The 22,947-nt window shown below is 41.7% G+C and overlaps 1 protein-coding gene across 1 annotated transcript in view; it reads left to right on the top strand.

Moving 5' to 3' along the window:
- ANKHD1 (ankyrin repeat and KH domain containing 1) overlaps nucleotides 1-22,947 on the top strand; it is a 103,726-nt gene that overhangs the window by 8,835 nt on the left and 71,944 nt on the right. The window contains exon 2 of the mRNA XM_014959661.1: nucleotides 20,175-20,331. Within this exon, the coding sequence (XP_014815147.1) occupies nucleotides 20,291-20,331 (41 nt within the window). The 5' untranslated portion in view covers nucleotides 20,175-20,290. The remainder of the gene's footprint in view (nucleotides 1-20,174; nucleotides 20,332-22,947) is intronic.

Raw genomic sequence — 22,947 nt, forward strand, 5'->3', positions numbered from 1 at the left:
ATCCAGGTGCAGGACCCTGCACTTGGCCTGATTGAACTTCCAGAGGTTTGCACGGGCTCACCTCTCCAGCCTGTCCAGGTCCCTCTGGATGGCATCCCTTCCCTCCAGAGTGTCGACTGCACCATACAGCTTGGTGTCATCAGCAAACTTGCTGGAGGTGCACTCAGTCCCCTGTCCATAACACCAAAAAAGATGTTAGACAGCACTGGTCCCAGTACCGACCCCTGAGGAACACCACTCATCACTGACACTGAGCCGTTGACCACAACCCTTTGAGTGCAGCCATCCAGCCAGCTGCTTATCCACCAAGTGGTGCATCCATCAAATTGATGAATTTCCAATTTTGAGACCAGGATGTCATGTGGGACAGTGTCAAACGCTTTGCATAAGTCCAGGTAGATGACGTCTGCTGCTCTACCCTTGTCTACCAGTGCTGTGGCAATATCGTAAAAGGCCACCAAATTTGTCAGGCTTGACTTGCCCTTGGTGAAGCCATGTTGGCTGCCACCAGTCACCTCCATATTTCCCGTGTGCTGTAACAGAGGTTCCAGGAGGATCTGCTCCGTGACCTTGCTGGGCAAAGAGGTGAGACTGACCGGCCTGTAGTTCCCCAGGTTTTCCTTTTTCCCCTTTTTGAAAATGGGGGTTATGTTTCCCCTTTTCCAGTCAGCGGGACTTCACCAGACTGCCACGACTTCTCAAATATAGCAGAAAGTGGCTTAGCAACTTCATCCACCAGCTGCCTCAGGACCTGTGGATGGATTTCATCAGATCCCATGGCCTTGTGCACCTGCAAGGTTCTCAGCTGCTCTCAAACTTGGTCTTTTCCTACAGCGTTTGGTTCTTCATTATCCCAATCCCTGCCTTTGCCTTCTGTGACCTAGGCTGTGTGGTTAGAGCTCTTGCTGGTGAAGACCACGGCAAAAAAGTCGTTGAGTACTTCAGCCTTCTCCATGCCCTGGTGACCAGCTCTCCTGTTTCCTTCCAGAGAGGATCCACAGCTTCCCTAGTCTTCCTTTTATCATTGACATCATTATACAAGTTTGTCTTGTTGCCCTTGATATCCCTGCCCAGATTTAATTCTGTCTGGGCTTTTGCTTTCCTAACCTGGTCCCTGGCTACTTGGACGTTTTCTCTGTACTCCTCCCAGTCTACCTGTCCTTGCTTCCACCCTCTGTAGGCTTCCTTTTTGCCTTTGAGCGTGTTGAGGAGCTCCTTGTTCATCCATGCAGGCCTCCTGGCTTTGTGAATATGAAGTATTTAAATACTTGAGGATTCAACATGTGCTAGGAAATTTTTTTAAAAAAATAATGAATTGCACAGATTTATCCTCATTGTATCCATCAAGAAAATACTTGCTGTGGGAAAAAGGCACATTGCAGTTCTATAACAACTTTTTTCCTGGTGTAACAAAGCATTATCTCTAAAACAGCAATTACTAACTTGTCATTTAGCCATCACCGTCTCACATTCTGTACAGCTTCTTAAAACTTTTTGAAAAATAGGGCCGAAAGAAATCTCAGTAGATCTACTTTTACTTCCTTCTCTTCCTTCTACCCAGGCAAATTCAGCCATGCCTGTGCCATTCCTGACGGGTGGCTTTGAGAGCTGGTTAGACAAACTATCTGCAGTGGTGCAAGCTCCACAGCATGTGAAGCCAACTGCAGTCCCTAGGATGAGATTTTTCCCGGTATCAGTCCTTAGTGTTACATGCTGAAATATGTAAGTTGGGGGTGAAGGAGGCACTAAGCTGCATTGGAAGAGCTTCACGAGGGAAGGAAGAAAGTTGTCGTACTAAAGCAATTGGTGGGTTTTTTTGTGGAGTTGCTTTGTCTGCTTGTTTTATGCCCAAGTTCACTGGTCACTTCTTCAGTGCAGCCATCCTGAGAACAAACTTGCAAACTGTTATCTTCCTCAGGTCTCTTTTTTTTTTTTTTTTTTTTTTTTTTAGCTAAATAACCATCAAATCTTTCTTTCTTTGCCCTGAACTCATGCTATTTAGACTTTCATCTGCTCTTGTTCTCCCCTGGAGTCTCTGTACGTAGTCTCTGTTCTTCAGCGCTTGTTGCCCCATTGCCCCAAATTAGTCATACTAGTCAAGTTGAGCTCTGCATGGAGAGTTGGACTATTATTTCATCTGTCCTGCAAGCTGTGCTTTTGTTTATACATCTCAGTTTGATATCTGTCTTTTGCAGGAGAAATGTTGAATTCAAAAGCTGAATTTGACTTCAAAAATATACCAATACTTTTCTGAAGAACTGTTACCTGAGCAAATTATTCTGTATTTCTGCAATTGATTATTCCTGTGTGCTTATATATATATATTTACTGACACTCCTGTTTCGGTATGTCCTTTAAAAAAATCTTCTTGAATCTGAATCGTTGGAAAGGCTAAAATTCTATCTTTGCTTTCAAAGAATTACATGGCTTTTGAGTAACAGAGGAAGGCCACAGTGCGCAAGGATATTCTAGCCAAACTGGCCTGACCTCCAGTTTGTTTTCCTTTGTACTGCCAAAAACAAGCAAGCAGAATGTTTTGGAAGCCTTTACAGGGAAAGGAGTATGTAAGAAGATTTAGTAATGAAAAGAGGAGAATCTTGCAATGTGGCTGTGCTTTTGGCTATTACCCTTCTATATTAGTGATCATACCCAGTGTCTGATCTTCCTAAACTGTAGGGACAGCATAATATATAGAACAACTCTATTTTAGTCTTATGCAGGTAACAGTAAAGACTGGAGAGAGATAATAGAAGAAGTTTGCTTTAGTAAAATCTTCATTGACTGGACTCACTCCATACTCACTGTTTGGAGCAACTCCATCCAGCAGCTGTCTGTTTCATTAGAGCCTGTTAGAAGTTCACTCTGCTCTGTGGTGACACATGTTGAATTCTGTGACCTCTGATGGACAACAGCTCCAACTGAAGAGGCAGAGCTTCAGAGACAAAGACTGAGGTAAAAGTGCATCTCTTGATGCACCCGTGTCCTCTTCACTTTTTGTTTTTGAACCGCAGGAAGATGCTGCATAGAATAAAAAGATGTGACGGTAGGAGTCCCCTGTACTGTTCTTGTAGGGGGGTGCTTTTTCAAGTACATTAACTAATAGATGGGTGTGTTCTTTCCTCAAATTGCATTGTGGTAAAAGAAATTCTTTATTTTCTTTCCAAAGACTGCATCTTGATTTTTGGTTGTTTTGTGCTCTGTAATATACTGTGGCATTCTCATAGATCTTATTTTCAGGATGGTTTGTTCTGCAGCGTGTATGTAATGACAGTACACTGAAGGGCTGTAGAGCCTCTTAGGTAGAGGGGAGTTTTTATTAGCAGTCTCTCAAATGTTCAGTTTGAAACATGAATTTATACACTAGTCTGTGCTATACACCATTAGGGTGGTGATGTTTTTTATGCTTGGTCAGCCTCTGAAAATACTTGTATATTTTGGCTTGCTTTGCCATACATAATTGGTGTAAACTGGGGGCTAAAAGTCCATGGGCTTCTGGGTGAAGTCAATGATATTACTGGCCCTCAAAGCTTATTCTTAGTTCTTTGCTTGAAAAAGTAGAAGTATTTCAGGTTTTTTTCCCAGATAGTCTCTGAGTACTGTACTGAGCCAGAGCCATTTCCTGATTTAGGAAAGCAGTTACAGCCCATTTGGACACCGTTTCCCACTGAATGCAAGAAATTTGGAGAAAAGAGTTCAAGTGGGATGTTTGCCTATAAATAGCATTCAAAGGTTGAGTTCTTCCTGCCTCTCTGTTGTGCATGAGGATCATATCCTGGTGTTAGTCTCCACAGGAGTAGGAAACTTTTCTTCTATAAGCCTTAGGTTACTCAAAAAACCAAAAAGTAATTCCACTCTTTTCTCCTCCTAGACCACCAAATAGGTGAGAGTGTCTGTAAAGTAACTTGTTTTCAAAGGTCAGAAGCCCTAAAGTAGATTAAACTTTAGATATTTGGCTTATTTAGAATGCTGAATGTCAAAAATAGAAATTTTGTACACCTTTTCCAGCATGAATAACTTTTTTTTTTCCTTTTCTTGATGTTTCTCAGGGATATGTGGGATTTTTCTTTGCTCCTTACCTTCCCACAGTGTGCAGTACCCTTTCCGTGTTCTTTCTTTCCATGTTTCAGTAGCAGTCTTAGGTCTTTGAGGTGTATCCTTCAGATTCTTGGAAGCAAGCAACTGTTAGACTTGAAATGAGAAAATATTATTTTTTGTCTCTGATAAGGCATGAAAGGAAGAACTAGGAATTACGGAATAGTTGCCTACTGTTACCCTCCATATTTTTCTGTAAAATAATGAAATAAACCTTCCAAATTTTTCCATAGTTGATGGCAAGAAATAAAGAATTTATATGGAAGCTTTCCCTTCAGAGATCATGATTTCTGCTTCTGGATCACTCACAAAGTTTTATACCTTTATAGTTGTATGGGTAAATATTGTAAGTACTACACTCTCAACTTAAATCCAGTGAATTCCCCACGAGTGAGTTGAGGGTTTAGCACTGCATTGTGGAAGCAACGAGAAGCAATGCGAGCCTTTTCTTGGTCTCTAGCCTGGGCACTTCCTTGAAATACAGGGGTGTCAGAGCTGATGTCCAAAGCTCTGAATCTGGGGCTGAGCTCCTTTGGCTCTTGCCAGGGCACTTGCTGGACTCTGCCAGCTCTCACCAGCTTGTTCAGCAGCGAGCCGTGCCGTAGGATGCTGTGCAGCGTGTAGGTCTGTCTGGGTGCTCTTGCGCCTGGTGTGACAGGGGACTGCCTGGCGGAGGGGACGTGCTGAGCCTGCCATTTCAGCCTGCCTCCATTTAACAGCTAAACAAAGCCAGGCAAACAATTCAGCTTGTGGCTAAAGTTTTCCCTGAGCTAATCACAGTAATACTGGCAAGCCTGATACAATTAGAAAAACATTTGTTTTAAGTGCATAAATGGACTTGTATATTTGTTCTGGTGCTGCAGTCCCAGGAAAGATGTATCAGGATTGTTGCAGGAGGAGGTCGCGAGGGAGAGAAGAGAAGGCTGGCAATGAAAAACGCATCAGGCACTCAAATGATTAACTGTGATTTTGTAGTCATGGCAAATCTTTCCGGGTGTGAATCAATGGCTTTTAACTATGTTAAAAAAGCCTAAAAAAAATCCCTGATTTGGTAATTCAAAAAAAATCACAATTGAAGTGATAAACTCCTATTTTACTGTAATGTACAGTACCTCCCATTTAATCCTAGAGAAGCACCAAAGAAAATTCATGTCTAGAGTAATGTAAATGTTTATAAATTAGTGATTAATCCCATCCTTGTCCTTCATAAATTGGATTAAAGTTAGAATTGTGTTTTGAATATTCCTCAAATGCAAGACCATGCATTTTCTTACAATAAAAAACAAGTTAGGAGGCTTTTAGTTGCTATAGATGAAAGTGCTTTTTTATTAAAAAAAAACCCAAACAAACAAACCCCCCCCAAAACCCCAAACAAACAAACCAAAACAACCCCAAACAATTTATTGGAGCTGGTAGAATTAGCTGATACTCTGTGACTTGTTAAATACAATTACCCAAGTTGCTGTCAGCTCTTGTACCATACTGCACTAACTAGAGCTAGCTCATGTACTGAGGCAAGACAGGTGGGGGGGGCAAAACACAGATAGTTCGAATGGCCCTCTTTTGTAGGAATCTATTGCCACACATTGAGAATATCTAGTTTAGCTTCATCTCTCTTGCCCTATACATTTAAAAAAAAAAAAAAAGCCAAGTTCTCTGAAGAAACTAAACTTCTTTTTGCCAGTGCAGAATCTTGAGGCTGAAGAAGATGCTCATTTCTTCCCACCTTTCTGTTTTACCTCTCCGTCTTGTTGCCTCCTGAACGTGCTGAGCTGATGCTCTGGCCAACAGAGATGCTGAGGAATCCAAGATGAAATAAAGGAACAGTTACATGTCGATTGAAACCCACTGTTGGTAGAGAGTAAGAACTTCAGTCTGGGGGTCCATATGTGTCAGAGCTTTCGGTGCATACCAAGCAGTTTTTTACTCTGGTTGTAGCATTTCATAGGTGTGGGGAATGTACTCACTAGGCTTTGGACCAAGGCTTAATTCTTCCAAAGATACTTCAAAAGCAAACAAAAAAAACCCCCAAAAACAAGGAAAGGGAGAAAATGAGTGAACACTCCAATCCAGTCTAGACAAGTTCAGCATTAATGTCTGTTCAGTTCATTATTGTCTCTGCTAGAGGAAATATGAACACTTTCTTGTACTTGAATGTAATTCTTCAGGCTTTGTCTTGAACTATAAGCCCTTCTCTGAGCTTCACGTTGCTTTGTTTAAAGTAATTCAGCCACTGAATTGCTGTTTAAATGATTGCTGCAACAGAACTGGCTTTTTTTTTTTTTTAACTGTATTATTGCTTTTGTCCTAATTGTAGCTGCTGCTTCAAAGCATTAGGTAATCCAAGGAGTGGATGTGTCTGCTGTACGCTTATCTGCAGTGAGATGGATGAAAAAGCTGTTTGCTGATGCTGAAGTATATCTGTAACTGATGCAGGAATAATTCATGATGCTTCCATATTAACTACATGTAATATGCATGGGGTCAAAGTGCATTTGTTTGAGTGATCAGCATCATCTTATGCATATACGTGATGAATCATAGAATGGTTTGGGTTGGAGGGGACCTTAAAGTTCCACCCACTGCCCTGGGCAGGGACACCTCCACCAGACTGGGTTGCTCAAAGCCCCATCCAGCCTGGCCTTGAACCCCTCCAGGGAGAGTGTGATGAATGTGTCTGTAGGTCTGTAAGGAGTCGGCAGTGTTGAGGACTGTATCTGGGATCTTGTCACCTTGTAGTAAAGCAGATGGTTCGTTGTTAGAGCTTTTATAGAAACAAAACCTTGGAAAATTGAATAATTGTGTTTCTTTACAAATATATTTGATAAGGAAACATAAAAATTTGTACATTCCGAATAAGTGGCACAGGGGGAGGTGTGTGAGGTGGTTGAGGGGGTTTAGTGGCTATTTGCTGTCACCATCAGACAGGAAACTTCTGTTCCTGGCTGCACAGTTTTCTCTCCCTTTGCCAGTTTTGGCCGTGGCTAGAATGACCCTTTGCTGGTCAAATTCATTTTGCTGTACTGGTAGAAAGCTCCCTCCCCTTCTCCCAAGTGCAGTGGGGTTGGTGTGAGTGAATGCCTTGGGAGAGGAGGAGCACCAAGGTATCTTCCTGGCAGTGGGCAAATGTTAGGCTGGCACACAGAGCTTGTGTTATTTCAGATCTAGAAAAGGTAATTCAGTTTTTGTACAGTGGGAGAAAATGGATGCTTAGTGAAAGCTTGAAAAAATCGCACTGAGAATAATTTAGACTTATGCTGTTGCAAAGCCTGTCATGGCCAGGAAATTAAGTAAGATGGAATATGAAGAGGTAAGTATATGGATACCTTCTGCTATTATTCTTTCCTACATGAACTCTCATATGAACTCTCTCACAAGGTTTAAACCAATCTTTTATTTTAGTATTTTAAGTTTAAATATATGTTGCATACCATGCCTGTCAAATATCCATATTCTTTCTTGCATTTTGAAAACAAAGGGAATGGGTGGATTGGGTTGGCGGAGAGAAATTAGGTGAAATTGCAGACTATTTGGGGAGATTGGGATTTTGCTAGAAATATCTGTAAGTCTGTGTAGAGCGTTTTTTTTCATTGCTGAACTTGCTTATGGGGCTTCCAAGCTTAGCAAAATTGGAAGTTGCTGGCTAACGTAAATTACCTGACTAGGTAACCTGGTATTGAAGTAATGTGAGACTAAATTGAAATCTAATGAGGAAACGCTTGAAAGAAATGTAAAAGTTAATCAGTATTGACTAGTTAAGCAAGAACTCTTGTTTGTGCTGAAGTATAGAAAATTGGTTTCCAGATTTTGAGGTATCTGAGCCTACTGAGGTAAAAGCAGATGATCCCCAAAAGGAACCCTTGTCATCAAAATGTTACCAAAATAAGAGTAAGAACTAATTGTAATTGAGAAAGACTTCCTAGTTTTTGATTCTGAAAAAAAAAGTCTCTCACTGCTATAGTTGCCATACTGGAAAGCAGAGAGAAATGTCATCGAGATTTGTGGCTCCTGTTCTGACAACTACATTGAAATACATGTAAATGCAAGTATAATATTAAGAATTTGCAGTGTCAAGCAAGTAAAAAATTAGAAGCTGGAATTAAGGATCATTTTCTCCCATGGCATATGTGTGTTGTGATGGCTTTCTTTTTTTTTTTTTCCCCTCCCAGATATGCCCTATCACTTGTGGGCATTGCTGAAGCAGGTGGTTTCCTATTATTTTTAGGAGCGGGGATTTGCAAAGAAAGGAATATTTTGAGGTTAAGACCATGGAATGCAACCCAGGAGAATAAAACTTTTTGTGCTGTTGACAGAAAAGGCTTAGCAGATGATCTGAGCATAATTTTTCAGATGGCATTGAAAATGTCATTTTTGGGAGTGACGGTTTGCTGTCAGGAATCTGATTTGTAGAAATTGAAAACTTGCTGCTGTAAAAGTCTGCAGGGAACTGTGACGATGACAAATGAAATATTGTAAAATGCTAATTACTCAAAAAAAAACCCCAAACCCAAAACAACCCAGCTAAACCCTCAAGCTGTAGCTCTTAATTTCAGGTTAAATGAGTTTTACTTAGCATGTCCAAATATTAATTGAGAAGTAAAAGTTGTAGCAAATACATTCTGTTTATGCCATGCTCTTGGTGGTGCCATGGGGGGGAAAAGCCCAAACAGTTTTATGGTGGAAATTTGTATCAAATATATTTAAAAGGATGAATTCTTGTGTTCAGCCTAGTTACAAGAGGGATGTTAAGGGTACAGAAAATTTTCAGTACACTGAAGGTAATTATATTTTGATATTATTATTTTGATGTTAATTATTTTATAATTTGAATTTTGAATATATTTGAATAATATGTTTTGATTTTTTTATATTTCATATTTTTGATATTATATTTTGATATCTCTCTGTATATAGACTATAATTTTGATATTCAGTGGTGAAGACTCAAAGGCAACTACTTGACTTTGGGGCGTTCAGTCTTTTCAATGTAGGTTTTTTTTAGTGTTTTAGAATACAAAGCTAAAATAAACACCGCCATATTGAATTTCTACTGCTGCCTAGGTTAGTCCTTGTGCTGCTTAGGTGTAGTGTTGGAATGACCAGTTGAAAAATGGAGAAGCATTCTGGTTGAGCTTTTTCTCAAAAAGAGACTACACTAAAATGTCTTCTGAATGAGGACTTTGAAAGGACCAAACAGCTTTCCCAGGGAGACTTAGCTAAGCAAAAAATACCACTGGGGAGGGTTGTGGGGGGAGGTAAAACTTCTACGAGGTTTAGTTAGCTGTGGTCTAAATAGTTCACCATTACAGAATAAAAATGCTTGTTCTTGGGCTGTGGTTGCCATCTAGAGATGCTCGTCTTGCCTTTCCCTGACAGATTTTCTCTCAAATTCGGAATTTGCCACCTTCCTCTTTTCCTTCCCCAGTCAAACCAAATTTTTGTATTTTTATAAGCCCTTTGCCATCTTGAGGGAATGTTTCAGATGTGCCAGGATTTTAAATAGTACCGCTGCTATTAATTGTCTGATTGTTTCATCCTTTTGGGTCTGAAACTAGGCACAACATGAAGTTTCCTTTGCACAGTAATGAATGCTTGCTTTCTGCCACTGGTCTCAGTTCCTGATGTCACATTCAGCCAGTAGAACTATTTGCAGGAGAATTCTTTTATTCCCATTTGGAAGATGGCAAAGGCTTACTCAAGGAGTTAAGATGAGCTTTCTGCTGTCAGATTCGCACCAAGTGCCTAAGCCATGCTGAGCTCCTCATCCTCTGTTTGCTGGTGCTGGCTGTGGGGAAGGCAGTGTCTTCTCTGCTGGTGCTCTGCTTGAGGAAAGGGGGATCCTTTTCTGTAGCTGTATGGGATTTCCAAGTATACGACAGGAATTACTTGGTTGAACTGTACAGTGCAGGCTAAGGAAGACCAGCTCTTGTAGAAAATGATAGAACTACTGCAGAGACCTTGTGCAGTTTCTCTGCGCTCTGTGGCCGCAGCCCCTCTCTGGGGTACTCGATGGGCCAGGCACAGCTGCTCAAACACATCCCAAAAATGCCAAATATAGTTAATGTGCATGATCCAGCTCTGACGTACCTGAGTAGTAGACATGACTTCCCTGAAACAGAGGTTATTCCGTGTGCTGTGTGAAGGTGCTTGAAGCTTTTGCCTGGCTAGAGGTACGGGAGTGGAAATGACAGGGGTTGACTGCTGAGGAGCAGCCTTTTGATAGAGGTTAGTTTACTGAGAAATCTCTGCAAATGCATCAGTGCAAAGGCTGGAAGCATTAGGAAGGCTGCTAGCGTTTGCTGCGCACGAGGTGGTCGGGTGATATCTCTGCATGATTTTCTGCCTGTAGATCTTGTTTGGAGGCATTCCATGAGACAGTGACATCTTGGGCTGTTCTAAATGGTTTCTGGAGTGCCGTTTTTTGAGCGTGACAGTCATGTCAGAAAGACACTTCATTTACCTTATTGCATGATCTGTTTCTAGCAAAAGTGCTAAACGTGACCTCCTGCTGAAGTCTTTTATAGTTTGAGTTCCCCCCAAAATCTAGCTCTTGCAAGCAGGGAGGGAATACAGAAACAGAAAGCTTGGAGCTTATCTTGGAGCTTATCTGAAGATTTTTATGTCTTAACCAGAAACTGGCATCTTACTGATACATGATTTTGAGTTATCATGACTTTGGGACAGGGAGGGGAGTTTAAATATTTAATCATTGCATTTTTATCTTTGAAAGAGATTTTGGGGGCAGAAGGCAAGCTCTGTTTTTTATTACATTGGCTTTGTGGTACCCTGAACTGTCACACTTTGATAGGTTTACCACATAATCCAACAGAAGAGAGACAAGGGACCAACCATCTGTGGTGACAAGTAAACTGAGGGTTCTGCCCAGGGAGGTGGTGGAGTCTCATTCTCTGGAGACATTCAAAACCCGCCTGGATGTGTTCCTGTGCAACCTGCTCTGGGTGGACCTGCTCTGGCAGGGGGTTGGACTAGGTGATCTCCAGAGGTCCCTTCCAACCCTATATGATTCTGTGATTCTGTTACCATTCCATCTGGGAATGTCATTGAATTGAAATCTGGTAAATATAGCAGGATACAATGAGAAGGGACATCGTCCTACCCTGAGTTTTCTATTTGGTTTTATGAGATGATAAATCATCTGCTGAGGAAGCTGTCGAGCAGCAGCCTCTGGGGCTGACCCTGCGTACAGGAGGAGGTACGTGCTCTGTGAGAAGGGCAAAGCGAGCCAGGGCAGTGTGGTGGTTCCCAGTCCTGCTTCCCAGGGAATGGCGCTGCCTAGAGATTTTTAATGGCACGGTAATAAAGAGTGGTATTAGGCTTCCAGAAGTGTTACTGGGTGAACACTAGTTGAAGTTCAAAAAAAAAAAACCACTTTAAAGAGGACTTTAGAAGGTGCTGTTGTAGAGCCTTTAGGGATCTGTATTTGTTGGAAAGGAAAAGTTTTGGTTATGGTATGGCTAGTTGTAAGACAAATCACTCGGGTACCTTATTTTGACCTAGTAAAAAGGGGACTGTAAGGATGACAAAAATTAGGTCTGTAAACTCAGAGTATATGCCATTTAGTCAACTTGAATAATCCAGCCCTGCTGTATTTGAGAATGTTTTGGGAATTTAAGCAAGAAGTTTAGTAATGGTCAACTGTGTTACGATTTGAGTACATAGGCAGTGTATGGAAGCAATCAGAGAGAGCATGTGCATGACTGTATGTTTTTTCCTGCTGCTGAAGATGGGCTAGGAAACTAGTTTAGTCTGAATGAGGGCTAGAAAAGGGCTGGTCAGGCCTTTGAAGACATGACTGATATGAGTCACCATAATTTTATCTCCTTTGCTTTGCATTCACAACTGTCTTTTGGGAATAACCCTTTCTGTTAAATAGGGATTAAGATTTCCTATCTTTGAGTGTTAGTGCAGAAAGACTGATTTAGGAAGAATCTGGAGCAGGAAGGGGGACCCAAACAATTTAGTTAATGGTATTTTCTTGTTCAAAATAATTATTGGCATTTAAAACGATTAATATTATCTATCAATTTGTGTGCTTGTTTAAGCACTGATGGGTAGTCTCACACATAATGGTAGAGTAATGTATGATAATCTGTTATGTAGTGATTAGAAAGGGTACTACCAAGTGGCTTAGATGTCTTTTTGAGGATATGCCAGACCATAATCAAAGCGTTCTTGGATTGAGATGATAGGGTAAGATTATAAGCAAGTTTGTTGCAACATGGAAGTATATGGGATTTCAAGTGCCAGGAATGAGAATCTAAAAACTTCGAAAGAACGTTTATGTTCTTCTGAATGATGCAAAAGATACTGTAAAAAAAAAAAAAAAAAAAAAAAAAAAAATTATGGTAAAAGGGTATTTTTTACCATGTATTTATTAAAGGCACATTTGTCAGGAGAAGACTTGGGTGGTGTGACATTCATGTCAAAATATGGGTTTTTTGAAAAGCAAAGTAGAATCAGCTTGGACCAGCATTTATGTCATTATACAAATAATGTTAGCAAAGAAATGTGGGCAGGTAAGGCAAAGTATAGTGTCTGAAATAACTACTTGGGGTTTTTTTGAGATATGGGCATTCCGGATGCACAATCTCTGCAGATTTCAGTGCAACTCTTTGGGCATCCGCAAATTACAAGCTCTTGAAGGTCAGGTCACCCTTCACACATGGTCCTGGGTTCTGTGATAGATGTGATTAGGGTCTGTAAATATTGTGTGAATTCTTAAAAGGCCCCCCAGAATCATATACAAATTTAAGTATGGCATGCTTAGCTTAACAAGGAGGGTTTAAAACTTTTTTAAAGTATTTTAATGAAGAAATTTGTTTTAAAGGCCAAATGGCTTACCCAAAAATCCCAATGGCATAGCTCAGACTATACTCTGCCTTAAAACAGTTGTTTTTCTTACACAGCAAGTAAATTTTCCTTGTAACTCTAATGTTCTTTAGCTTAGTGTGAATTAAGCTTTTTAATAGTGCTTTATCTTAAAAGTTTTTAAAAGCATAGGAATTTTAGGAAGAAGACTACACTAGAATGTATTATTAGTATTTTTCCAATTCCTATATTCAGAGCAGTCCTTAACATGTGGTTTCTTTCTTGATGACTTTACTTTGAGCAATCAGCATACAATAAAACACATTTAAATATTTTTAAATATTCAAAAAATTGTAAATATATTGTGTCCCTCATTCTGATGTTGTAAATTAGGTATCTTGATGCAGAAGCAGTGGAACTTGAAAATGGCTATTCCTTTTGATCTCCTTGGCTTTGGACTGTTTTCACAAGAAAACATAGAGCCAGCACAATGGGCTGGAATAATTTGAGTTGCATCCTTACTGAGATTTGTTTTGCAAAACTCAGGTCTGTCTTTCTTTCCAAAAACTGGTCAGTGCTTCTGTGCCCATACCTTTCTCACCGGCAGAGGCTGTGCTGGGGGATGTGGTGGTTGAAGCCTGACCTGGAGAAGACAGGCACAGGTCTGGCCATGAGGGTGCTCCTCAGTGCTGTTGCTTCACCCACCCGGCTGCTGACTTGCGTTACTTGTTCAAGGCAACTAGAATTTTGCAAACCTTGCTTAGGCATTAACCAGGGCAGCAGGTTACAGCTGATTCATGCCCAGAGATCAGTGGGGGTCTTAGTGAGTGTGCTGACAATACTACACTCTGCTTTACTGGCTCTGAAAATGATTTAACAGCCAGTGTTTGGGAAACACTTTGACATCATCAGAGATGAGGGAAGTGCACGCTGTTTTGTTAGTTATATGGGGAGTGAGAAAACCATTTTCTGTCACGTACCCAACACAGGAAGTTAGGACGTTGCAGAGGGCAGCAGCCTGCTGTTTGGTAAATGACTGAGAGAATCTCTGCTTGCTTCCCACACTGCTAGAATTTACAGAAAATAGTAGGTGGTAATTTTCTGCAGATGCTGCACTGTTCCAAAGTATTACCAGAAAGAAACCTATAATGTGGATTAAAAGGGTCTAAGAAGTCTCTTGTCTTTAGGAACTCTTCCCTTAGGTTCTACTCTTAATGTGCCTGAACTGAATTCCTCTCGTGTACTGTTAGGGGAGCCATACCTGTGTCCAGAATTGGAGTTAAGCCACCTGTGACCTTACAGAAGGGTTATGCGCAGTCCTGCCTGTTGCCTTCTTGTCTTACAGTAGCACCTGAGGTGATGTACTAGAACTAATACTTCTCTGGTAGAGTTACTGCTTGTTGGCACAAGACAGTAGCAGTTGCTTTTGACAGTCTAGAACTTTTCAACTTCTCTGAATGGGGATTCCGATAAAGAAGATAAACTAAAGTCCCCTCTCTCCTTCCCTGAACCCTCTTCACCTTGTTTGATGGGCTACTTGTGTGCTATGCTGATTAAAACAGGTTCTTGACATACATTAAAAAAAAGACACGCTTCTGGGCCATGATTTTCATGTAATTCTTCTTTTGGGTCTTTAAAGCTATCGACATTTCCATCAAAACCTGACTTTGGGAGGAGAAGTGATGTAAGACCTTAAGGAAACAGAGGATCCTTTTAAGCTTCTGGGACCAGCAGATGATTCCATATGAGCTGAAGTTGAGTTAGACTTTGTGATGAATGTGAGATCATAAATTGGAAACTTCAGCAGGTGAATGGCCTCAAGTGCGTTCGAACATTCAGTGTGCTGGAACTGACTACGAAGAAACATAATCACCACTAAATCTGCATTTTTTTTGTGAGGATTATTGGACGTTACATCTTATGCTTAGATATGTTTATATCTTTGGAACAATCTCCTTTGATGTTAAAAGCATATGTTTACACCAGTTCCATGTGGTATGAGGGACTTAACTGTGGGCTCCATACTAGAGTAATTTCTTTTTAAGGTATTCTAGCTACTCGCTAGAAATTATGCTTAAGTATTTTCCTTATCCTTGATAAACTTTATCCAGTTAGTGAGGGCAAAGCAACTGATGCTCCAACAAGGATGTAGCTTTATTTGAAAGAGAAGGGAAGGGAATGGTTGCTTGAGTGGGCATCTGACTTGTTCCTTTACTGCAGTGAACTTGAAACAACTTTGGCCTAGGTTATTCATGTTCTTCAGTATTTATTTGTGGCTTTCAACTTCTGTGTTCACATTGTGAAAATAGACAGACATGGTTTTCAGAGAATGTAATCTCCGATTCCTCATGGGAAAATCACACCTGTAGTATAAGGCCTGCCGTTTGGGGTTTTCCAAACACACAAACCTGTTTGTGTTCCAGTTTTTCTGAGGTGATATCTGTATCTTTGACTTGTTAAACTTAGGCAAATGATGCTGAGAGGTTACCAGCTCATTTCAGATTACCCTAAAACTTAAACCTTGGCTTAGTTTAGGGATATCCTGATGAGTCTAAAAGGCAACAAAGAAACCCATGCTTCAGATCGGACTGTTGGTTATTGGGGCACAGGTGTGTACCTGATGAGCAAGCTGTTCTCTTGAAGGGTGAGCTTCTTGTTCACATACACATCTATATCAACTTCAGGCTAATTTAAATAGTTCGGTAGTATGGCACTAACATGTGGAACATCTGGCACTATCTGCCACTAAATTCAGTCATGCTGTGTGCCATAGTGGCTTTAGGAAAAAAACAGTCACCCTCACCAACCTCAGCCAGCAGTCAGTTGTACTGGACATTTCATCTCTGCTAAACTGTTGAATTGTTGACTTGATTAAACTGGTGTAAATACCTCTTTCAGATGCAGCCTTAATTTGTGTGCCATAGGTTGGTGGTTTGTGGCCCAGTAGAAGGCCTAATCTGCTTGCAGATCTTGGAACTCATATTTTTCTCTCTAATTTAGAGATCTACATTCTGTGTGGTGATGTGTTGGATGGGGAGGAGCTAGGTCATCTATTTCCAGTCAGGAGAGACTACAGAATATTTTTTGGGTTGGAAGTGACCTTTAAAAATCATCCAGTCCACCTCCCCTGCTATGGGCAGGGACATCTTCCACTAGATCAGGCTGCTCAAAACCCCCTCCAACCTGACCTTGAGCACTTCCAGGGATGGGGTGTCCACAACTCCATGGGCAACCTATTCCTAGGGGCGATTAAAAGCTCTCTCTTCAGTTGATGATAATGCTGCTGGCCTTGTCCTTGCTAGGGTTTGTGAACACACTGGCATGTGGCTTTGACAGAAGGTGCTCAGCTGAAGAACTGCCACACAAAAGGCAGACTGAGGGTGTCTCTAGCCCCCTGTGCCCTGCAGTGGCCAGCTGTGGACACTTGGGAGAAAAGCAGTACAATCACGGTACTATCCTTCCAGTAGTCTCTTATTCAGGAATGTCCTTAAATAGTGGCTTCCAAGACCCCTGTTAGTAGTATTACTGCAAAGCCTGTGCCTTCTATGGACCTATCTAATCTATTTTCAAATTCAGCTTTTTTGCCTTTGTGTGGCAGGTCATGTTGTATGGAAGCACTTCCTTTTTTGGTTTTTCTTATGAACATTTTAGTGGTAAGTTGTAGCTTTGCATTGAGAACATCACCATCTCTGTATGGTTAATGACTGTAGACTGTTCTCAGTGAAGACAACCTGCAGTGCCTCCCACGTTATCTTTTCTGGCTTAATGCTGCAGCAGTGATCAGTCCACAGAAAGAAGCACAGAATGTCAGACACTGGGGTTCAACGCAGGCAGTGTCAGATCAGTAATCAGTACCTGCTAGTGAGAGTGTAATAATGGGAGAAACTGGGATCAGTTGTGTGCAAGAAGGATGAATTTGAGCAAAAGTGGAGAATGGTCTTAATGATGCTTTTGGCATTCGTTGGATGGGAGGAGACAAGCAGAGATTTAATCCAGCACCTGCCTGTAGATGAAACTGCTGCTGTCCCTTGTGGGTGAAGCATCTTAAACGCTCAGGAGAGTGTCATAAGAGCAAATGGTTATGAAATGGACACAAAGCCAATTAAATAAGAGATCAAAAGATAAGTGAGCATTAGAGCAGTAAGATCCTGGCACAGCCCATCCTAAACTGTAGAGAAGGAAAAAAAGAGCAATTATTTCGATGGTACTGTAAAGCTGCAAAAGGGAAATAAATGAATGGGTGTTTACAGTGGTAATTCGTGTAATCTGTCTCCCTTTTACCCCATCCAGCCCAGCAAATGTCTGTTCTGATGTCTTCTGTGGCTGTTGATTAGTTCTGGCATGTGCAATGTAAAAAAACATATGAAATAAACAGCTGGGAATGGCACCTGGGTTGAGCCTTGGCTGGTGAGATAAATTAAAAGGCATCTTTGGCCTACCCTCCGAAAGGCCTTAGTGCACCTTTTCTGGGACAAAGTCTGAAACTGTAGTGAGCTGTATGTGTATGAGCTGGAAGGAAAAGGTTGGCAAGTCCTCCAGGTGACCATGAGCAGTAGTCAGTGAAAAGAGATCTTGTGGAGCAGGAGCTCTGCAGTCTTTACAGGGCACAGGACTTAGATCTGTGGTGTGACTTCTCTTGCCTCCCAAAATCCTGAGTATGAGTGCTTCAACAAGCAAACTTCAGGCATGGTGAGACTAGTGAAGCGTAGGTTCTACTAGTCTAAGTGACATGTCTGATCTTAGTGATTTGAAACAATTGAGATACCCACTTCAGTTTCAGATGGCCAGGTCATTTTGTTTGGGGTTTATTTTGTTTGCTTGTGGTGGTGGTGTTACTTTTGACCGGTTGTTCTATTTCCCACTGATGCTAGCTGTAGTGCTGTTCACCAGCTCCTTCATTAGACCCTTCGAAGTGGAGGGAAACTGCTGTTGTATGGCTCCTTATTAGCTAAATCTACACTTTTTTAGCCTTTGCTTGGGGGTAATTTTTCAAAGTCCTATAGATTTCTCTCAAGTTCTTTTCGACTTTGCTTACTGCAGCATTCAGATCTGGTTGCAATGGTCCTACTGGATGAGGAGGGCTCAGCACCAAGTTGTGAAGATTTATTCCCTTTCTTTCCTTAGGCAGTACCTTTATGTACACTGCAAGCGAGCGTAAGCCCGTGCTGCCACCAGAAATAGCCGCTGTGGGGTTACTCTGAGCTGTCCTGGGAAAGCATGTCTCTGTAAAAACTACTACTTCCTCTGGCTTCAGTACTAAATTGATGCCCCGGTGCAGTATTGCAGTGACTGTCCCCTGCTGTCCCACCTGCTGCCACTGTGGAGCTGACATGACTCCCATCCCCTTTTAAACCAACAACAAATTCGGTTTACATTAATATGTGAGTGAGCTGTGGTGTTTGAGGTTGCTATTTAGACCTCACTATATTTAACAGCAGGGGCTAGAAGAGTTATGGCCTCAACAGTTTGGAGGTGAAAGGGGGCATGTGGCCGGTAGCCCCTTCAAGTTTGGGGCCCTGTGTTTCTCTGTTGTGCACTAGCCAGTCTTTGACAACCACGTCGGTGTGATGTGGACAAATCTAGCTGTAATTTCTCGTTTTATCGCAGAGTGGATAGTCTCTTAACAATGAGAGCATAGTCTGCTGACAGTGCTGCAGTGATCCAGAGGTAGGATGTTGGAGCCAGGGAGGCAGCGCGCTTGGACCCAACCACACAGTTCAGCTCAGCCCTCATAGCCCATGCCCGGATTCAGGTGACCAAGTAGCCTTCTGCACCTCATGGTGGATGTCTGCGTGGTGACAGGGCAGGGACTCCTCACCGCTGCCAGCACCAGCGTTCAGGTTGAATACTGTCAGCCAGTGCTGCCTAGTGGTGCTGTGGGGCAACATAACAGAGGGTGCCCGGCGTATGCTGGCTTAATGGCCTTCAGGGGAGAAATTTGGTAATGATTGATGATTACATTAATGAGAAACAAACTGGGGAAGTTGTCTGAAGACAATGTTTGAAACTATCAAAGTATGGTTTCAGTATTTACTCTGTGATCATTGCACGCTGGGTTGTGGTAGGTGTGATGTAAATCAATGTCACAGAGATCTGCACGTATCAAATAGCAAATCTTCTGAGGTAGAAGGTATGTTGTTTTCAGAGGTTTAAATCTAATTTGAGGCTGTTTAACAGAAAAGGAATGGAAAAGTTACTGATTCATCACTGGTGAAGCTTTTCTGTAAACCAGTAGCCATTTGCTTTTTGTAGCACGTGAAGTTGCTTGTGTTGGTTCTGGAAGGTGTGGGTGGGAGGTGTGTGTGTACTGCTCACTATTTGCACATTTCTATACGCAAATACGAGCCCCGAATACACTGCAGAGGCAACTGTGCAGTGATGTTTGCATATGTAAAATAGGCTGTGCTGAAGTGTACGGAGTAGAACCTGTGTGCAGTAAAACTACACAGCTGTACCGTAATTTTATATCAGCTATTTAAATGAGAGGGATAAATGCTTTCACAGTGCTGGTCTGGGTTTGCCTTCAGCTTTAGTCTTGCAGCAAAGAAACTGTTTTTAAAAAAGAAACTGTTACAAACGTTCCTTGAGTCCAAGCATTTCTGCTGTGTAATGTTAGTGTAGAGGGTGCATTGATCTCAAGTATACTTAAAATATTTGAAATCTTGTTTCAGAATTTTTGTGCCTGTAGCTAGAGCTGTGAAGCTTAGAATGTTAAATTATTGGGAATTTAAGATAACAGGTTTGGGGTGTTTTTTTTTCTTCCCTTGAGAAAGAAAAAATGTATTGGAGCTAAGTCCACTTCATTTTGGGTGGAGTTGAACGGGAAAGGGTTATTACCCTTAAGCTTTAAATAGGAAAATTCTTCACGTTCAGAAAATATTAAATGAAACCTGTAGAATAATACCGGCTTCCCAAACTTCTGTTTCTGGGCTTTACCCCTGGACTTACCCTTATTCCCCTGAGAGGTGGAGTTTGTTTGGGTGGGGTTTTTTCTTCAAAGGTGTGAGTTGGGAATTTGGGACGGGTAGTGAAGCTTCCAGTTGATAAAAAGTTTTCTTATTTCCATATTATAGTTAATTAAATGTTCAAGTATTAAAAATGTTAACAGTTACTTGTAAGTAGCTGATTTTCTGGCATGTTTGCAAATGATTTTTAACTAATAGTGCATGTGGCTGAAATCTAAAATAGTGTCTTTGCGTTTCTTTTGTGTGACTTTCATACTAACCTGACTGATGAACGAACATACACTGAAGGAATTGGTAAATTGTCCACTGCCGATGGTAAAGCCTTCGCAGATCCTGAGGTTCTCCGAAGACTGACATCCTCTGTCAGCTGTGCGCTGGATGAAGCTGCTGCTGCATTGACGCGGATGAGAGCAGAGAACAATCACAATGCAGGACAAGTGGACAAGTATGTATTGATTGCTCCCCACCTCCCATTTCCCAACTATAGAATGTAAGTTTGTATTTTCAATTTCAATTTCAGTTAATTTTATAGTTGGTAACACATCTGCTCTACTACTAGCAGAAGCAAAGTTATTGAATCCAAAGGTGTGACTACTGTCCCATCAAGTTACTGGCTTCAAAGTGTAGGAGAAAAATATGAAAAATGTTTCTTTCTCACCTGCTGATCTCTCTTGTACTAGACAGCTGATTTCTTTTTCAAAAACCTGTTAAATTCCTAGCTGTAGAAGAGTTGGTGATAGCTCTCTAACTACTGCCTCAGCATACTTTGTTGGAAACTAATGATTCTAGTTCATTGCAGAAGAGAATACTAGTACTTAACAGGGCAGCGATTTTCCTTGGGTCTTGCTCAGGAACTTAGGAGAAAATGAAACTGTATTATCTGGTAACTTTTTGTAACTGATAATTGATGAGGACGGCATTTAATTCCTGTGGTGACAGAACTGAGGATTTGTCCTATGTTGTCAAAAGCTTTCTTCTACCTGGTAATTTCAAACCATCTTAGGGGTTCTGGAATATTTTCTACTCTAACAAGTGATGCAGATAGTTCCTAAAGTATTGAGATGGTGTGACTGCCTACACTTGTTGATCTGCGGATCTAAGATAAAAAATCAAAAGTCTTACGTTTTCTTTCGTATGAATGTCCTCTTGACATTCAGACTTGGGATATGCAAAGCAAAGTGCTTACATTAAGAGTCTTGAGTCATCGCTCAAAATGTAAATACAAATATAGAACAAATATAGTTTAATTTCCTAAGTAAAGCTGGAGAAATTACTTGTGGGTCAAAACACGGGGAGATAGATATATGCTGGAGGCACATCCTTGAACATAAAAAGGAAGCAAACAAGAGGTCAGAGCAGGCCAGGTGGCCCATGGGGAACATAGAGACGATGTCCAAGCATATAGGGATGAGATTAGGAAAGCCAGAGTCCACTTGGAGTTGAATCTGGCAAAGGGCATGACAGGCAACAAGATACACTAATGTGAGTGTATCAACTGCAAAAGGAAGATGAAGGAAGATGTGAGCCTGACTCAGAGGGATCTAGTGATGGGGACACGGAAGAGGAAGAGATCATGAATGCTGCCTTTGCTTTGCACTTTACTGGAGACATTTGCTTTTAGGAATCCCAAGCCCCTGAGATAAGTGGTAAGGTCTTGGATCAAGGAGGGCTTGCCCTTAGTTGATATCAGGTCAGGGAGCATTTAAACAGGTTGGACATAGTCCAGCGGACAAGTTCATGGGACCTGATAGGATGCACCCATGAGTACTGAAGGAGCTGGCTGATGTCACTGCAAGGCCAGTCTCCATTTATTTGAAAGGTCATGAGGAATGAGGGAGGTTCCTGAGGACTGGAAGAGAGCAAATGACACCCCTGTCCTCAAGAAGGGCAAGAAAGACGATCCAAAGGACTTACAGGCAGGTACCTAAAAAAAGATCATGGAGCAAATCTTCCTGGAAGCCATTGTCTAACACAGTAAGTATAAAATGGTGTGGGAAATGGTCAGCATGGTTTTACAAAGGGGAGATCAATCCTGAACTGATAGCCTTCAGCAATGAGATGGCTACACCAGATAGGTGGACAGTGAAGTGGACTTAAAACTTCCAAACTACTAGGCTCAGAGTTGTTAGTATCACAAAGTCCAGGTGAAGGCAAGTTGCTAGTGATGTACTCCAGGGGATGGTATTGGGGTTAGTACTGCTTAATGTCTTCATCAGTAACCCACGTGATGGTACAGGGTGCATCATCAGCAAGTTCGCAGATGATACAAAACTGAAAGGAGTGGTTGATGGACCAGAAGGTTGTGCTGCCATTCAGAGGGACCTTGACAAGCTAAAGAAAGGGGCTCACAGGAATCTTATGAAATTCAACAAGGGAAATGCAAAGTCTTGCACCTGGGGAAGAATGTCTCTGTCCATTGGTATGGATGTGGAGGGCTGAATGGCTGGAAATCAACTTTGGAGAGAAAGACCTGAGTTTCATGTTGGACAACAAGTGGAACATGAGCCAGTAATGCACCCTTGGAGCAAAGGTCAACAGAATCCTCTGCTTCATTTGGAAGAGCATCCCAGTGGCATTCTTATCACTTCTACAAAATGTCTTGGAAATATCTCAAAGGCAACCTGAGCAGAGAGCGAACCTCTTGAAGTGCCTGGGTCAACTAGAATAAACTACGAGTCTTTTCCCAGAGCATGTTTTGTTTCACTGCGGTTCTGTATTATATGGGGTGGCTTAAGGTCATCTTCTAAAAATGTTGGATCACTTTCAGGATTTGTCTCGCAGGTTTTGGTGTTGGGTGGCTCCTGTTCCTAAAGGCTGGACTATGAGTGTGCAGAAGTGCGTGAACCACCCCTCTTCCCACTGGCTGAAGGTGGGATCCTGAGCTGCAAATGCCAGCTTAGGTGTGGTTTGGAGCAGGACTGTGTCACAGACTGCTCCTGCCATGAGCACACAGCTCTCCCATACCACCTCCAAGGAGAAGGTAGCAGGTTTGATAATGTCCTGCAGCCTTTTGCTGGCGTCCCATTGCTTCAGAGCAGGGACTTGACTATGTAGGCAAATA

The sequence above is a fragment of the Calidris pugnax genome, unplaced genomic scaffold (assembly GCF_001431845.1).
Source record: "Calidris pugnax isolate Ruff unplaced genomic scaffold, ASM143184v1 scaffold418, whole genome shotgun sequence".
In the NCBI taxonomy this organism is placed as follows: domain Eukaryota; kingdom Metazoa; phylum Chordata; class Aves; order Charadriiformes; family Scolopacidae; genus Calidris; species Calidris pugnax.